At 39.3% G+C, this 18,642-nt stretch overlaps 1 protein-coding gene across 7 annotated transcripts in view; it reads left to right on the forward strand.

The window, feature by feature from the left end:
- Nucleotides 1-18,642, forward strand: part of LOC138748449 (serine/threonine-protein phosphatase 6 regulatory subunit 3-like) — a 128,722-nt gene that overhangs the window by 45,000 nt on the left and 65,080 nt on the right. For 3 of the 7 annotated variants that reach the window (XM_069908695.1, XM_069908693.1, XM_069908696.1), the window contains exons 3-6: nt 5,641-5,827; nt 5,928-6,083; nt 8,672-8,809; nt 9,392-9,475. In XM_069908695.1, coding sequence (XP_069764796.1) covers nt 5,641-5,827; nt 5,928-6,083; nt 8,672-8,809; nt 9,392-9,475 — 565 coding nt within the window. The remainder of the gene's footprint in view (nt 1-5,640; nt 5,828-5,927; nt 6,084-8,671; nt 8,810-9,391; nt 9,476-18,642) is intronic. The other 4 variants (XM_069908698.1, XM_069908700.1, XM_069908694.1 and 1 more) reach the window with 3 other exon arrangements.

Here is an 18,642-nt window from a genome sequence, read left to right on the forward strand (position 1 = left end):
ATAAATACCATAACAATGAGAGCAGTTTAGGCTGGATATTCGGTGATGTATAACCTGCCATTTGATATCCCAAGACTTTCACACCAAGCAGAAGCATGATGGAATACTTATGGTTGAGTGTAGGCCTACCAGCTTTCAAGAGGCTTGAGAGCATTTGGACAAAACTGCTTATCTGATGGACACTCCAAATATCACCCTAAACATTCCTTCTCCATCACTGTAGCATGCACCATATGCAATATGCACTTCAGTTATTCTCCTTCCTCGGCGTCATCCAAACTCTTAATCTCTGCCAACAAGAAGATGTGGGGCTGCAATTGCATGGGAACACTACCCACAGGCTCACTTCCAATTGTTGTGTTCTAGAAATGGGTCACTGTGCCAGGAAAACTCAGCATGCATGCAAAATGAGGCAGACTTCGTGTTTGGGATTGTGGGCACTTTGACCTGAAGTGATACTCATCTTTCTTGTCCTAACAAATCAGACTTTGCTCCAACATCAGAGAATATCTTAAGTGGCCAGCGTCGTATTTGCCACCTGTCATCCAGCGACCTTCACACCGTAACTGCCATTTTAATGAAAAGCTCTTTCGCATGATGTTGATAATTACCACCACCACTGGGCACCTCCTTCCTCACATGGTCTCTTCTGCCCCCCCCCCCGACCCCCAGATACCCTACGGTGCACAACTCCTGTTGATGATTGTAACCGTGCTCTTTTGAATTTTAATTTCATTCATTTAGTAAGGTGAGAATTATTCTGCTGAACATCTGCAGTCCATTATTGTGTTAGAACAGGTTGCTCAAAGTTCAATAGAAGGTCCTTCCATTTGAAGGAGAGAGGATTAAAATTGCCTAGCAGCATTTTAAAAACATCCAAGACATTAAAACTTTCATCTAAACAGCGTGAGCAATCAAAACCGAATTATGAATGGGCAGGATTACAGAATGTGATCTCAGAATGCTGTTCCAAATATCCTGTAACAGAGATTGAGTTTTAATTTGTAGTTTCAATTTGGATATTAATATTACCAAATACAGAAATGTTTCTGGAGTTGATGTTGCAGCATTGGTAATATTTCAGTTGTTAGTAATTTCGTATCTAGGTCAGGTGGTGATGTATTTGGGCAATGTACCAAGAATCCAGTTCGTAATCTAGACGGAGATGTGCTGAGTGAAAGCTACATTTATTTGGAATCCTATGTGCATGCATATTCCTATAAATCAGCTTGACATTTATGCATCTCTGAGCAGAGCTGGGGGTTCTTGTGGTATATCGGTATTCCGCTCCCTCTGTTTTCACCATAAAAGAAATGCAAGCACGTCCATCTTGTGGCTTTAGGTTACATAATGAGGCAAAAGGAGTTTTTCCAAAAAAAAAAGACACCACAGAAAGTATCAAGAACCATGAGTTATTTTGGAGAAATTTAATGCATCCAAGTTTAAAACTTAAAATACATTGCAAGAGAATTCTAAATAAAAACCATTAGCTCTTGGATGAAAAGTACCTTTCACAGTATTAGAACGTTCCAAAGTACTTACAGCCAACAAACATAGTTTGGCATGTGGTTATATTTGTAACATAAATGATCAAACTTCACAAATTATAATGAAATGTTCAAATTTATTTTTAAATGATGATAGCATTAGGCAATAAATCTTTTTAAAAGGTTTGCTTCCAGGAAAAAAATATTCGGGATTATGATAGACAACTTCAAGCTGAACGCAAAGACTAATTTCAGGTTTCCTGTATCACACAGAAAGTTGGAGAAACATTAAATGAACTTATATTGAATTTAGCATGTTCAATGTCGACACATTGCGTTAGTTCAACTGACTCAAAAATGTTTTGCCGCTGATTTTCGTTTGAATTCAGCATCTGATGCCTTCTTGTGTCAGTGTCCAACAATAGTCGATCAGCACTGATGGATTCCAGTTGCCCTGATGCCGCTTTTCTATTGGTTGCAACGTCCTGGTGAAACCTTTCACCGTGTTCGTCACTGACAGCCCACCAAGATCAACGGGGAAGAAGTCCAAGTGCGAATGCAGAAAATGAATTTTCAATGACATGGTTTTGTCTGCTTGAAGTAGACTTAAAATATGATAGGAAATCACAACAATCGGTTGTATCATTTTTTAAAAGAAAGATATGGGATAGGAAATTTTTAAGATGATTTTCATGACCGGCAGCCTTAATCCATAAAATACGTCCAAAAGTGATCACAGACCAAAATCTTCATTGTCCAATGTAGTTGGATACTTGGGGAACTTCTTTCAAGTTGTTACCATTGGATCTTGGTCCGTGGAACAATAAATGAGCAGTTAGAGCTTCAGTTAACATCTTGTCTACTGGAGGCATGGTTAAGAAAGAGCAGAAATTCAGGGGTAAGCGGGATGTGAAGAATAACATCCCTGTTGACTCAGAAAACTCTTACCCTTGACCACTTAAATTAGTATGTTCATGTTGGCAATGAGAGCCCTGAAAACCTTGGAAATGCCCTGTGAAATCAGTGGAAGGAGTGCATCACTTCTGAAACTACCGACATGATCATCTGTCAGGCACTTTCTACCCCATCTATAAGAGTCTGTGGGGCCCACATTGCCAAAGACTGCCTCTTTTGAGAAGTTGTTTAAAAGTTAGTAGGGTCTTTGGCATCCTTGCATACCTGAAGGTTGTTCACCTCCTCCACAAGTACTCAAGGGTCTGAGTTTAAATGTGGTCTGCAGCTTCTCTACACTGGCTCAGTAGCAAAACTAGGAAAGTCCCCACGGGGTTGTATATTTGCAAAAAAAAAAACCATTTTGGTAAATTAAATAATGAATTTAGGAGACAGTTTGATGATTTAACAAGTCAGGGTTTTACCTGTCATAAAATTCAGTAATATCGTACCGAAGAACCCATTTATTGTTCCATGGTACAAGGAAGAAGCTGAGCCACGAGATCGTTGCATGGAAAAGGGGTTAAAATGCCTTCCTGACTTAGAAACCAGTTCAGCAGCCAAACGACTGGTCTCAGTTCACTTTGCTCTGTCATGTAACCTGGGTTTGTAAAGTGCAAGGGGTGGGGGGGCACTCAGCCTATCATGTCTGCAGGCAAGCAAGCCATCCTTGCATCTTGGACAGGAGTGCTACTAATTATCCGAAATAACCTCTTGACTTTGCAAGCACCCAGCTACCTTAAGCAAATAGTGAACGCGCCTGCAAATGTCAAAACAAATGGATGACCAAGTCAAACTGGTAACAAACTGCACCTCCAAGAAGAAGATGTGAGATGCAGTTTGTATTCATAATTGCAGTGGTGTTAGGAATGATTCCAGGTTGGAGAAAAAAGTTGTTCTTGGAGGCACAAGAAGAAGAATGACAGGATTGCAACCTTGCCTTCTGTATGTTGAGACTTCTGGGGACTTTTACAGAAGCCTTGGAGCTGGGCATGTAATTCCTCATCGGATTCCCTAACATGGCTGAAGAAAAAGGAAACCAAGAAAATAAAGATGGCCTTGTAACTGGAGAGAATGGATGGACTTGGACAGCAAATAGACAAGCTTTTTACCCTTTGCATACAAATGCATTCAAAGCAGCAACATTTTGAAACTTGTACAGAGCCAGAGGGTGTTGGAAGCACACCAACATCACATTCCTAGGAACTCCTGTGACTAACAATGTAAAATGTCTTAATAATTGGCCTTATTTCTGATTTGTTGTATTACTGGCTACGTAGTGAAGTACAGCTCTTGAGTTAAGAGAGCTGTATCCTATATTTTTTAATGAGGATGGAAATTAATTTGCCTTCCTGGAATATCGGGTGGTTGTGGGACATTAATTGTTAATGGATAGTTGCATTTACTATAGAGAATTGCAGAAACCCAGTAATGATAGCAAATCTTTGTGTTAGCTAGGATTGGCAATCCATTGTCTGAAAATAAGTGGGAACATTCATTGGTAACTTTTAAAGGGGTGCAGATTATTGAAATGGAACATTTACTGGCGGTGTTTGGGGGAGGGGGGGCAGTGGGGTGGAAAGAAGCAGTGATGTGGGAGTGATTGGATAGATCTGCCAAAGATTCTGCAGACATGATAGGCTGAGTGCCTGCCTCTTGTGCTTTATGAACCCAGGCAGATTACATGACAGAGCAAAGTGAACTGAGCCCCCAGTAGTTTGACTGCTGAATTGGTTTCTATGCCAGAGAGCATCCCAGGATGATATTTACCCCTTTTCCATATAATGATCTTACGGCTCAGCTGCTTCCTTGTCCAAAGGAGAAAACAGCATGGAAACTACTATGCAATTGAATATTATGACAGGTAAAACCATCACTTGTTGAATTATCAGCTAAATTCATTATTTAATTTTACCTAATTCACCAGATAGATTCTTTGGAAAGTGGTGGACAAATACACAGCCCAGTGTGGTCTTAATTAGTTTTGTAATTGGGTGTGGGACAGAGATGGTGCAGAGAAGCTGTATACTATGTTTGAACTCAGTTCCTTGAGTGCTTGTTGAGTAGGAGAGCAAACTGTGCTGCTCGTGACTTGCCATGTGCTTGGATATGCCAGTACCATTGCATCTTCATTTTAAAATTTGTCTATTCCATCCTTTCCAGCTAATGAAGTCCTTTTGATGTGTGGTCACAGCTGTATTGTTGGTATGTTTTTCATAATCTCACATGGTCAGCTGAAGTGGAAGTGTCCAGTGTGAAATTATATAAATTACTTAGTACTCCTCTTCCATTCCTCATGAACACAACATTAAAGTTTCACCTTAGCAGTGAGTTAAAGCAATCTTTTCTTATGCCCTTGCTATACGACAGTGTACAACAGGAGGACACTCGCTCTCTCACGCTGCAGCTATCTTGATTACGCTGAGTGTTGAGAGTATTGTGTTTATCTGCAGGACAGTTATGAGGGTGATGAAATCTTGTGCACAGTTTCAAATTTATCAGGACAGTTGATATTATTAGGACACAGGACCATTGGAAACAGAAGCAGGAGTGAGCCAATCGGCACCTCGTGCTTGCTCTGCCATTCAGTAAGGTCGCGGCTGCTTTCGTACCTCAGCCGGTTTTGCAGTGTCCATAGGTGATAAAGATATACTGGACTTGAGCCCTTCTTCAAGGAATAAGCAAAGAATTTGATGTGCTGCTGTCTGTGGTCAGTATTCAGTTTCATACTCCCACCATACCACCGTTCTAAAACCCTGGTCCCTGTACAGGTATACCCCATTTTACAGATACTTGCTTTTTGAAGATTCACTTTGACGACGAAACCTGTGTTCACTGTCCAAAAGAAATTTGAATGGATCTTTGCTTTTACAAAAATAGCCCTCAATTGTGTGAATGGGTCTTTCCTTTTGGCTTACAAAAGGTTCATAGGAATGCTCTAGTTTTGTAAGGTGGGGTATACCTGTAATGTAAATGAATTGTAAGGTGGGGTATACCTGTAATGTAAATGAATTGTAAGGCGGGGTATACCTGTAATGTAAATGAATTGTAAGGCGGGGTATACCTGTACTGTAAATGAATTGTAAGGCGGGGTATACCTGTACTGTAAATGAATTGGTTTCCTTAAACTGCACATCATTCTGAAATAACTGACCTTTTACTGGGACTGTCCCACTAACCATTTTAAAATCTCTTGTCCCAGATATCCTAATATATCCTGTGAGATCTTGACAGCCGACGTGACTCAGGTTAATGATGCATTGGGTGAGGACCAGTCGCTGTTGAGCCGCCTCTATGCCTTTCTGCAAAATGATAATGTTCTCAACCCTTTGTTGGCAAGCTTCTTCAGCAAAGTAATGGGCATCCTTATCAACAGGAAGAGTGAACAGGTTGGTCACTGGATTTCCTTTCGAAAATCATAACAGGCGAAGGGTTAGAAGATTATATTTCTGTTTGTATTTTCAAATTTAATTTTAAATTTAAATTTAGACGCATCGGCTCCTTCTCGCCCACGACACCAAAATACCCCAATTAACCCATGAGGAGAGATTGAGTCATCTGGGACTGTACTCGCTGGAATTTAGAAGAATGAAAGGGGATCTTATAGAAACGTATAAAATTATGAAAGGCACTGATGAGATAGAGGTGGGTAAGTTGCTTCTATTAATGGGGGAGACTAGAACTAGGGAACATAGCCTCAAGATTCAGGCTAGTAGAATTAGGACAGATAGATTGAGGAGGAACTACTTTTCACAGAAGGTGATGAATCTATGGAATTTGCTGCTCATTGAAGCAGTGGAGGCTATCTCAATAAATGTATTTAAGACAAGGTAGGATAGATCACAGGCACTAGACCACTCCATCGAGGATGCCTACATGAGCAGTGTCTTAAAAAAGCAGCCTCTATCCTCAAGGACCTCCATCACCCAGGCTCTGCCCTCTTCACTCTGCTACCATCGGGGAAAAGGTACAGGAGTGCTTTTGGAGGGTGGGAGGAACCCCATGCAGAGATGGGGAGAACGTGCAAACTCTTTACAGGCAGAGCCAGAATTGAACCCAGGTCCTTAGCGTTGCACGACGCTAACTATGTCACCCCCTTCAATTATAGCTTTTGGAGTACTGAAATGTCTTGGGAAAACTTCAAGGGCATAGACATGGAGTTGATACTAAGATAAGTGAGCAAACGTTCATGGGAAGGTTCAGCTTTACAGATCCGCAAACACAAGAACGATGGGAGACTGTGAGTGATTTCCAACCATTGAATTTGGAATAAGTTTGAATCAATGGCAGGTGGAAGATGAGAATGTTGCCAAAAATCAACAGTGGAAATAGGAGTTGAGCTACATAATAAGGAGCCTGCCTCCCCCAATTGTTTTATAGGTTGCATTTGCTTGTGATTATAATTTTTTTTTTAAAGTTTCTGCATTTTAAATTACTGGCTTGGCTCCATTGACATTGGCACTTGTTAAAGGGGAGTGGAAACTGCATGGCAAAAATACAGAAAAAGGCTGTCATTTTGGTTGGGAAAAATATGTAAGATTTCTGGATGGTTTCAAAGGGACATCAGCATTAGCTTGTTTTTCATCTCTTTCTCTCTTGGGGGAGGGGGGAAATGTTCATGCTGTCCACCTTTGTTAAATTACAATTGCTTTTTGACTTGTTTATACAACCAGCCAAAGCTGATTCTGCCATTGCCCCTCAGCATAGAATTTCATATCGCCCTTGAACTCGGGTCATTACTTGGCAATTTTACAAAGTGCTAGTTAGGCTGCATTTGGAGTATTGTGTGTAGCCACACTGGTGATAGGATGTAATTGAGCTGGAGAGAGTGCAGAGGAGATTCACCAGGATGTTGGACGTCTTGTTAATTCTGGGAGCAAAGATACACAGGGCCAACCTGATGATGGTGTATAAAATTGTATGAGTCAGGGATATGATATGTAGTTCAAATGAAACTTGATGAAGGGCTCAAGCCCAAAGCGCTGGTTATGTATTTTTATCTTTGCTATATAAAATACACTACTAGGTTTCTCCAGCTTTGTATTTTTTAGTTTTTAAATAATTTTTCCCATAGATTTGGGTGAAAGTTTGGAGCTTTAAGAATAATTGATATCTGGAATGTGCTGCCAAAGGTGTGGTGGAATAGGATACATTTAAAAGGCATTTAGACAGGCACTTGTTGGAAAGGCAATGCATACAGCCCTAACACGGGAAAATGGGATTGATTAAATTGGAAAAAACATTGGCAGGTTGTGGTAGGCTAAAGCCCTGTTTCCAAGGCTTCGTTGATCCATGACTCTTCTAATATTTGGCAGCAGATGGGAACAGTGGGTAAGTCTCTGGGCTGTGTTTATTGTTCATTGTTTTGGTACCATACCACCTCAAACACTATAGTATTGTAGCCCACAGCCCACTGAAAGTGCATAAGAGATCTGGCGAACTTCAGTAGCATGGGAATTTGGGTTGCATTTGACAGATTGTGTTTGACAGTCATCCAAATGACTAATGTGGGACTTGCAGGGTGAAAAGGGGACATAATGATCTAATAAAAATCATGAACCTCAACCAACAAAACTTTCATTTCACTTGATGCACAGAGTTTCTGGTTGAGAGCAACACCAATTGTCAGGGTTTGGGATTCAATTTTAACTCGTTTCAAACGGTTAGCATTGGTGTACTTCTATGAATGCATGGTGTAACTTGATAGGATTACAGCAACGTGCCAAGATGAGAAGAAAGATGGTCTGTTTGTTATTGTATTCTTTGATGGGTACCCTGTTCTCCGCACCATCCCATTACTACATCAGACTGGTGTACTGTTTCTAATTGGAGACTATGGCTTTAATGAGGAACAGTGGAAAACAGGCTTAAAGTAGTCTTGTCAATTAGGGATTATTTTTGTTTCTTGAGAAAATTGTAGTTCACTGGAAGAAATGAATTATGAACTTTTTGTGAAATGTTTATTACATAATTTTCAAGATTGCATCAAATTAGATTTGCATAGTGTTTCAAGTTGTGATTTTCAGTTGTAACCCTTTTGAAAACTAGTCTTGATATTTGTACTAAAACATTAAATAAAAACAAAATCAGAATTGCCATATATGGAAAGGTTCAAATCTGGCCACGATCCTGAAAATTGGATGTGATCATCATAAAATAAAAACCAGATTCTGTTGTGATAATTGCCTTACTAAAAGTGTAAGTAATCTGTTTCTTCTACTTTGTCTTGACAGATAGTGGATTTTCTACGGAAGAAGGATGATTTTGTAGGCTTACTGTTGAAACACATAGGAACTTCGGCCATTATGGACCTCCTCCTTAGGCTCCTTACGTGCGTGGAGCAGCCTCATCTCAGGCAAGATGTTATGAATGTAAGTTGATTTGCATTGTTGTTGTTCTCTATGCCATCAACAGCACCTTGAGCAGCAGAATGCTGCTTTTGTGGGGGGGAGGGGGGGAGAAGGGGGAAGCAACATTTAAGCATTCATGCAACACCTGTCTAGAATTAACGCATGGAATTGAAGACTTCACCTCTTGCTTATTGTCGCATTTTGTCTAGGTTGTCAAAATTGGAAAATGTAGGAAAAAGCTTGACAGAAAAGGTGCAAGAAACAAATACACAAGTATTTTAGGTTGATAAACTTCATTACAACTAGAAAGTGCCTGATGCAGTTCTCGTGGAGAGGCTTACAGGATTTTAGGAAAGTCGCTGAATCTTTTGGGAGTGTGATTAATTATATTCGGAGAGTTAGCAAGGTCACACTGCATTATCGGCCTCCTCCCATGCTTTAATTCTCTAAACTGAAGCTGCCTGTTTAGAACATGCACAGCTACGGAGTCCAAATGACATCACTGTGAAACAAGTTTTCCCATGGGCTGACAATGGGGGGGGTGGGGGGGAGTGAATTCCATTTGATTCCTTGCCAAGAACTGCATTTATGCTTAATCTCTAGCCATTTCTGTTCCCACAGTGGCTGAACGAGGAGAAAATTATCCAGAGACTCATCGAGATGATCCACCATTCCAAAGATGAGGATGTAAGTGCCAGCACCCCTGCAAGTCCAGGAAATGTAAAATGAGCCATTTTACTGCTAAGCCCATTATCGGGTCAATATTTTTGAAGGGAATTATGTGGTTAATGTATTATACTATAATTCAGCTTCCTGTTTGACGAAAAATTGATTTTCCACTGTCCTGTAAATCGGATTCCCTGGTTTTCACATTATTTGGGGTGTGCCAGAATTGTAATGCCTTTGGGCAAGAAGGACAAAACTTGGCTCGAAGGGCATGAACCTCTCCACACTAGACAGTTGAAAGTTGAGGCCCTCTTCCGAAACTCGAGGGAATAGTATTCTATTGAAAATTCTTGCTTTGGCTGAGATTTATCTGCTGTATCACCTGTCGCTTTCAGTGCACACAAAAGATCCCATGGTATTATTTTTTTTAAAAACCTGCAAAGATATGAAGAGGCTGTTGTATTTATGGTGGTTGTCATGACCTTTAGATATCCAAAAGTGTTTTGAAGCCAACAAAGTACATTTTGAAGTGGAATCCCTGAATTACTGATTACTGCATGGCAATCTCCTGCAACTAGATATTTTCTGTCATGTTGAAGAATAAAGATTTCCCAGAGCCAAAATGATGAAATGGGATCGATTATGGGCCACAGAGAGAGTCGTCCAGACCTCATCCAATCCAGAAGGCAGGATGGATTCAGTACTACACTGAACTAATGACCTACATTTTTGTACTTGTCGCTGGCAACTGAGGCAATATTTTTCTTCCAGCCAACAGTACAAAAGATTTGGTTCTTATCATTTAACCTTTTTGGATCTTGCTGTTTAAAACAGCTGCTGTTGGAACATCAATACTAGTGAATTAAATTACCTATGAAAAAACCATTTAAGTGCGAGTCAGACAACATCATCAAGTGTTCAACTTTTACTTTATCAGACAGGAGGCTTTCCTGTTGGAAAGCATCATGCTAAATGGAGGCAGTGCTGAGGAGATGCACCAGGTTGATTCCAGAGATGAGGGGATTAACCCATGAGGAGAGATTGAGTTGTCTGGGACTGTACTCGCTGGAATTTAGAAGAATGGGAGGGGATCTTATAGAAACGTATAAAATTATGAAAGGCACTGATGAGATAGAGGTGGGTAAGTTGCTTCTATTAATGGGGGAGACTAGAACTAGGGAACATAGCCTCAAGATTCAGGCTAGTAGATTTAGGAGGAACTACTTTTCACAGAAGGTGATGCATCTATGGAATTTGCTGCTCATTGAAGCAGTGGAGGCTACTTCAATAAATGTATTTAAGACAAAGTGGGATAGATCACAGGCACTAGGCCACTCCATTGAGGACATTTACATGAGGCAGGGTCTTAAAAAAGCAGCCTCTATCCTCAAGGACCCCCACCGCCCAGGCCCTGCCCTCTTCACTCTGCTACCATTGGGGAAAAGGTACAGGAGCCTGAAGACGAGCAGTCAGCGGCACAAGGACAGCTTCTTCCCCTCTGGCATCAGATTCCTGAATGATCACTGAACCAAAGACACTGCCTTATTTTCGTGCACTATTATTTGTTATTTATTATTTTTTTAATAGTAATTTCGTAAGTTGGTTATAATATGTACATTTCCACTATGACGGTACTTCATTTCTTTTTTTTTTTATTTTTTTTATTTTTCACACTATATGAACCAAAATACACACAAACATTTCCCTCTTGAATATACACAGTGTCATTTTCTCCCCTTTCTCCCCCCTCCCTTCCCTCCCTCCTTCCCACCCACTAAACGTTCAACATATACAATACATTAAACCCATTAAACAATGTCATCACACAATGAAACTTGCATCATCTACTGTTACACCCTGGGTCAGTTCATTTCGTCTTCTTCTCATTCTATCATTTTAGGGGGTGGAGGTCCACGGTAAGCCCTCTCTGTTATGTTTCATGTTCAAATTTGTTCAAATAATGTGACTTTATTTTTTAAATTATATGTTATTTTTTTCCAATAGAATACATTTATTCATTTCTATGTACCATTGCTATACTCTCAGGCTCTCTTCCATTTTTCAAGTTGACATTATACATTTTTTTGCTATTGCTAAGGCAATCATAATAAATCTTTTTTTGCACTTCATCCAGTTTGAGGCCTAATTCTTGACTTCTTATATTACTGCGAAGAAAGATCTCTTGATTTTTTGGTATGTTGCTTTTTGTGATTTTATTTAATACCTGATTTAGATCTTCCCAAAACCTTTTTGCTTTCTCACATGCCCAAATTGCATGTACTGTTGTTCCTGTTTCCTTCACACAGCGAAAACATTTATCTGATAGTGTTGGATCCCATGGATTTAACTTTTGGGTGTGATATATAGCCTGCGTAACCAATTATATTGTATCATGCGTAACCTCGTGTTTATTGTTTTTCTCATAGTTCCGGAGCATAGCTTTTTCCATATTTCACTTTTTATCTTTATGTTTAGATCTTGTTCCCACTTTTGTTTGGGTTTACAGCTTATTTCATTATTTTCCTTCTCTTGCAGCTTGATGTACATGTTTGTTATAAATCTTTTAATTATCATGTGTCTGTAATCATATATTCAAAGTTGCTTCCTTCTGGTAACCTCAGTCTGCTTTCCCAATTTGTCCTTTAAGTAGGTTTTCATTTGGTGGTATGCAAACATTGTACCATGAGTATACCATATTTGTACTTCATTTGTTCAAATGATAATAAATTATTTCCCAAAAAGCAATTTTCTATTCTTTTAATCCCTTTTCTCTCCCATTCTCTAAAGGAAAGGTTATCTATTGTGAAAGGGATTAGTTGATTTTGCATCAATAGTAATTTTGGTTGTTGGTAATTTGTTTTTTTCCTTTCTATGTGAATCTTCTTCCAAATGTTGAGCAGATGGTGCACTACTGATGTTGCACCAGTTTTTCATCCCACTTATAAAGTATATGTTCTGGTACCTTCTCTATTTTATCAAGCTCTATCCTGGTCCAATCTGGTTTTTCCCTTGTTTGATAAAAATCTGATAGATATCTTAATTGTGCTGCTCTGTAATAATTCTTAAAGTTTGGTAGCTGCAAACCACCTTGTTTGTACCATTCTGTTAATTTATCTAGCGCTATCCTCGGTTTCCCCTCTTTCCATAAGAATTTCCTTATTATTTTCCTTAGGTCATTGAAGAATTTCTCTGTTAAGGGAATTGGTAACGATTGAAATAGGTATTGTATCCTTGGGAAGATATTCATTTTAATGCAATTTACCCTTCCTATTAGTGTTAGTGGTAAATCTTTCCAATGTTCTAAGTCATCTTGTAATTTCTTCATTAATGGCTGATAATTTAATTTGTATAGCTGGCCTAGATTATTATCTAGTTGAATACCTAGGTATCAGATTGCTTGTGTTTGCCATTTAAATGGTGATTCTTCTTTAAACTTTGTGAAATCCGCATTATTCATTGGCATCGCTTCACTTTTATTTGCGTTGATCTTGTACCCCAATATTTCTCCATATTCCTTCAGTTTCTTATGTAATTCTTTTATTGATAATTCTGGTTCTGTTAGGTATACTATGATGTCATCTGCAAATAGACTGATTTTATATTCCTTCTCTTTTATTTTTATCCCTTTTATTTTAGTTTCTGTTCTTATCAGTTCTGCCAGTGGTTCTATTGCTAAAGCGAACAGTGAGGGAGATAGTGGACATCCCTACCTAGTTGACCTGCTTAATTTAAATTGATTTGATATATATCCATTTACTGTCACCTTCGCCATTGGACCCTTATATAATGCTTTAATCCAATTAATATATTTCTCTGGTAGGTTGAACTTCTGTAATACTTTGATTAAATAATTCCATTTTACCCTGTCAAAGGCTTTCTCTGTGTCTAAAGCAACAGCCACTGTTGGCGTCTTATTTCCTTGTACTGCATAGTTAAGTTAATGTACTTACAAACATTGTCCGTTGTTCGTCTTTTCTTAATAAATCCAGTTTGATCTAGTTTCACTATTTTTGGTACACAGTCGGCCAATCTGTTTGCTAATAGTTTTGCTATTATCTTATAATCTGAGTTAAGTAGAGATATTGGTCTATACGATGCTGATGTTAGTGGACCTTTCCCTGTCTTTGGTATTACTGTAATTATTGCTCTTTTACATGAATCTGGCAAGTTTTGTGTTTCTTCTATCTGGTTCATTATTTCCAGGAGAGGAGGAATTAGTAACTCTTTAAATGTTTTATAGAATTCTATTGGGAGTCCGTCCTCCCCAGGCGTTTTATTGTTCGGTAGCTTTTTTAATATATCTTGTATTTCCTCTATTTCAAATGGTTTTATCAATTTGTTTTGCTCCTCCTTGCAATTTGGTAGTTCAATTGTAGCTAGAAACTCATCTATTTTGTTTTCTTTCCCTTCGTTCTCAGTTCGGTATAATTGCTCGTAGAATTCCTTAAAGTTTTCATTGATCTCTGTTGGGTTATATGTAATTTGTTTGTCCTTTTTCCTTGATGGCAATACAGTTCTTTTAGCCTGTTCTGTTTTAAGTTGCTAGGCTAGTATTTTGTGCGTTTTTTTCTCCTAGCTCGTAATACTTCTGCTTTATTTTCATTATGTTCTTCTCCACTTTATACATTTGTAATGTTTCGTATTTTATTTTTTTGTCTGCCAATTCTCTTTGTTGTATCTTCCCTTGTTGCTAGTTCCTTTTCTGTACTTACTATCTCCCTTTCCAGCTGTTCTATTTCCTGATTGTAGTCCTTCTTCATCTTAGTTACATAACTTATTATCTGCCCTCTGATGAAGGCTTTCATTGCATCCCATAATGTAAATTTATCTTTCATTGATTCCTTATTTATTTCAAAGTACATTTTAATTTGGCGCTCAATAAATTCTCTAAAATCCTGTCTTTTAAGTAGCATGGAGTTTAATCTCCATCTATATGTTCTTGGTGGGATGTCCTCCTTTTCTCTCTTTGGCTTGGCTTCGCGGACGAAGATTTATGGAGGGGTAATGTCCACGTTAGCTGCAGGCTCGTTTGTGGCTGACAAGTCCGATGCGGGACAGGCAGGCACGGTTGCAGCGGTTGCAGGGGAAAATTGGTTGGTTGGGGTTGGGTGTTGGGTTTTTCCTCTTTTGTCAGTGAGGTGGGCTCTGTGGTCTTCTTCAAAGGAGGTTGCTGTCTGCCGAACTGTGAGGTGCCAAGATGCACGGTTTGAGGCGATATCAGGAGTGTGGGTATGACAACGGCTCTGTACATGCTAATCTTTGAGAGGTTTTTCAGTTGGTTGTTTTTCCAGACTCTTGTGTAGTCTTCCAAAGGCGCTATTTGCCTTGGCGAGTCTGTTGTCTATCTCGTTGTCGATCCTTGCATCCGATGAAATGGTGCAGCCGAGATAGGTAAATTGGTTGACTGTTTTGAGTTTTGTGTGCCCGATGGAGATGTGGAGGGGCTGGTAGTCATGGTGGGGAGCTGGCTGATGGAGGACCTCCGTTTTCTTCAGGCTGACTTCCAGGCCAAACATTTTGGCAGTTTCTGCAAAACAGGACGTCAAGCGCTGAAGAGCTGGCTCTGAATGGGCAACTAAAGCGGCATTGTCTGCAAAGAGTAGTTCACGGACAAGTTGCTCTTGTGTCTTGGTGTGAGCTTGCAGGTGCATCAGATTGAAGAGACTGCCATCCGTGCGGTACCGGATGTAAACAGCGTCTTCATTGTTGAGGTCTTTCATGGTTCCAGTTCTATTGCTAATAACAGGGGTGAGTGATCAGATAACAATCTAGCTTTATATTCCGTTTTCCTAACTCTCCCTTGGATATGGGCTCACAACAGGAACAGGTCAATCCTTGAGTATGTTTTATGTTTACTCGAATAATATGAGTATTCCTTCTCCTTTGGGTCTTGTCTCCTCCATATATCCAAAAGTTGCATTTCCTGCTTTGATTCAACCATAAATTTGGCTACTTTGTTCTTTCTGCTAGTCTTTTGTCCAGTTTTATCCATCTCTGAATCCAAATTAAGGTTAAAGTCCCCTCCTATCAATATATTCCCCTGCGTATCTACAATCTTCAAAAAAATATCTTCTATAAATTTTTGATCCTCTTCATTAGGTGCATATATATTGACCAAATTCCAGAGTTCTGAATATATCTGACATTTTAACTTTACATATCTCCCTGCTGGATCTATTATTTCCTCATCTATTTTGATTGGTACATTTTTATTGATTAATATAGCTACATCTCTGGCTTTTGAGTTATACGATGCTGCCGTTACGTGTCCTACCCAGTCTCTCCTTAATTTATTGTGTTCCACTTCAGGTAGATGCAGTTCCTGCACGAATGCTATATATATTTTTTCTTTTTTTGGTAAATTTAACAGCCTCTTCCTTTTGATTTGGTTATGTTTTCCGTTAATATTTATAGTCATATAGTTCAACATGGCCATCTCATACTCTGTTTACATCTCATTTCCGCTTCCTCACCACCACCTTTTCCCATTTTCATTTCTCAGTTTTCTTTTTTTGAACGCACTGTATGACAACACTTCTAAAACATAAAATATTTCAACCTTTCCCACATCTAAAATTCCTTTAACCCCAAGTGTTCCCTCTCTCTCTGAGTCACCCCTTATCCCTTGACGGGCAATCACAACTCCCCTCTCCATTCGGACTGCGAACTGATTTTGCAGTGACTGTTATTCTCTCCCACTCAACCCCCTCCAGAAAAGATTTTTATCTTCACATTACAACAAAACTCCCCCTCTTTTCTTTTCATTTATTTTTTTAACCCCTCCTCTTTCCCCCCTTCTCCCTTACTTCCCTTTTCTTCCCTCTTTTAGTTCTTACTTATACATTATTTTTACATCTTTATATGTAGTTTATCGTCCTTCTTTGTTCTTGTTACATCTCTTCATCTCTCTTTGTGTCCTGCAGGTGTTCTACAAATTCTCGTGCTTTCTCCGGATCTGAGAACAGACTGTTTTGCTGCCCTGGGATAACTATTTTAAGCACCGCTGAGTATCTTAACATAAATTTATAGCTTTTTTTCCATAGGATCGATTTTGCTGCGTTAAACTTCTTCCTCTTCCTTAGGAGCTCAAAACTTGCGTCTGGGTAGAAAAAAATTTTTTGACCTTTGTATTCCAATGGTTTCTTGTCTTCTCTCATTTTATTCATTGCCTTCTCCAATATATTTTCTCTTGTCGTATATCTCAGAAATTTTACTAAAACAGATCTTGGTTTTTGTTGTGGTTTCGGGGTTAATGTTCTGTGTGCCCTTTCTATTTCCATTCCTTCCTGCATTTCTGGCATTCCCAGAACTTTTGGGATCCATTCTTTTATAAATTCTTTCATATCTTTGTCTTCTTCATCTTCCTTAAGGCCCACTATCTTTATATTGTTTCTCCTACTATAGTTTTCCATTATATCCATCTTCTGAGCTAACAACTCCTGTGTTTCTTTAACTTTTTTGTCACTTTCTTCCAATTTTCTTTTTAAGTCGTTCACTTCCATTTCTACCGCCATTACACGTTCTTCCACGTTTTCTAATCTTTTCCCTACATCTGTTATGACCAGCTCTATTCTACTCACTTTTTCTTCTGTACTTTTCATTTTTCTTTTCATTTCACTAAATTCTAGTGTCATGTCAACCATTATTTTAATGCTTTCATTTGCTCTTGAAAATTTTTTTTATCTATGTACTGTCCATTCATTTTACCTCCTATTCCTCTATGCAGAGCTTGGTGTTCTCCTTCTTCTTCTTCTTCTGTGTCTACTCTTGGGTTTGTGTCTTCTATTTCTCTTCCTTGTATCTGTGTCTCTTTTGACTTTCTGGTTGAGCAACTTGTCTCAGTTTGTTGGGTTTTTTTTCCATGGTTTCTTGATGTTGGTCCTCTTCTTCTGGGCTGGTTATCTGTTGTGTCTCTTGCTTCCTTTTTTCTTTCTCACCCCTCCCTTTCCCATTGCTTTCTTTATCTTTCAGCTGAGAGCCCTGCTGTCGGGCATCTCTCAGCTGCTCCCCCCTCCCTTCAGTGTTCTCCTTGTCATGCGCAGTTGCGCACCTTTGTTTGGCTCAGTGAGCCATTTTTGAAGTCCCGCGGTCGATGGGTCGCGAGCCTGTGGAGTCCCCATTAACCTCGGGGAGTGGGCTCCTCTTTCCACAGCGGGTCCCTGCTTTTTCATGCAGGTAAGGCATTCACCTTTCTCTTCCGATGTCTTTCCTTCTTCTTTTCTTCCCGTTGTTTTTGGTTTTTCTTTCTTAGGTGTCATTTTCTCCACACCTTTATTTTTTATTTGTTGTGATTTGTGTGTCTGGGGCTTTGCTTTTTCTTCGCTTTTTTTCTTCTTTTCTGGAGAGGACTGGTATTTTCCTACCGGACACTACTCCATCATGTGACTCCCTCGACGCTACTTCATTTCATGACAGTAAATTCTGAGTCTGATTTTTACCTAGTAGGGGGATCAAGGTAGAGGAGTAAAAGGCAGGTACCGTAGGTGGAGGTGAGCCTATCATCGGATCAGCCATGATCTCATTGAATGGCGGAGCAGACCTGACAGGTCAGATGGCCGGCTCCTGCTCCTATTTCTTATGTTCTTGTGTTAAATCAAGCTTTCACACAGCTTTTAGTGACCCAATGAGTTGGTGCATTGCCCATTTCTCTAGAAATGTCTCTTCCAAAAGGTAGGTGAGGCCCAGTTGTGTATTTTTGAACAGTAGCTTGGGTGAGGGCACTGCTGAAATGCCCGGACTAGCTAAATCCCAGTTCTCTGTAGATTCAGTATCTCCAGCCAATCTTCTTCCTGAGGTTAAGGGAAAATTGGGTATTAGATGCGACTGCAGATGCTTTGTTCAGACACCTGATATCTGAAAAGGAAAAGCTAATAGGGAGGTGTCAGTCTTGGCAGCAGATGTGTACTTCCAATCTTTTATTCTGCAATTTGCCCTTCTCCATTTTGGAAAAACAACTTTTTTTTGGATCTATTAATTTTATAGATGGTGTCTGATCGTAGGATATCCAAGTGGCAATGATCCTAAAGTATAATTATATTTAATACAAATTTTAATTGATTTATAGAAAGGAATATCTAAAACGTAGATTGTTCAGAAAGAAATTATTAGAAGTTTTAAGCATAAGTCCCAGTGGAGCAGTTAACCCACAGGTTGAAGAACCCCCTACCAATTTGAGTGTCTAATTTGAT

Source organism: Narcine bancroftii, chromosome 13 (genome assembly GCF_036971445.1).
Source record: "Narcine bancroftii isolate sNarBan1 chromosome 13, sNarBan1.hap1, whole genome shotgun sequence".
NCBI classification, from domain to species: domain Eukaryota; kingdom Metazoa; phylum Chordata; class Chondrichthyes; order Torpediniformes; family Narcinidae; genus Narcine; species Narcine bancroftii.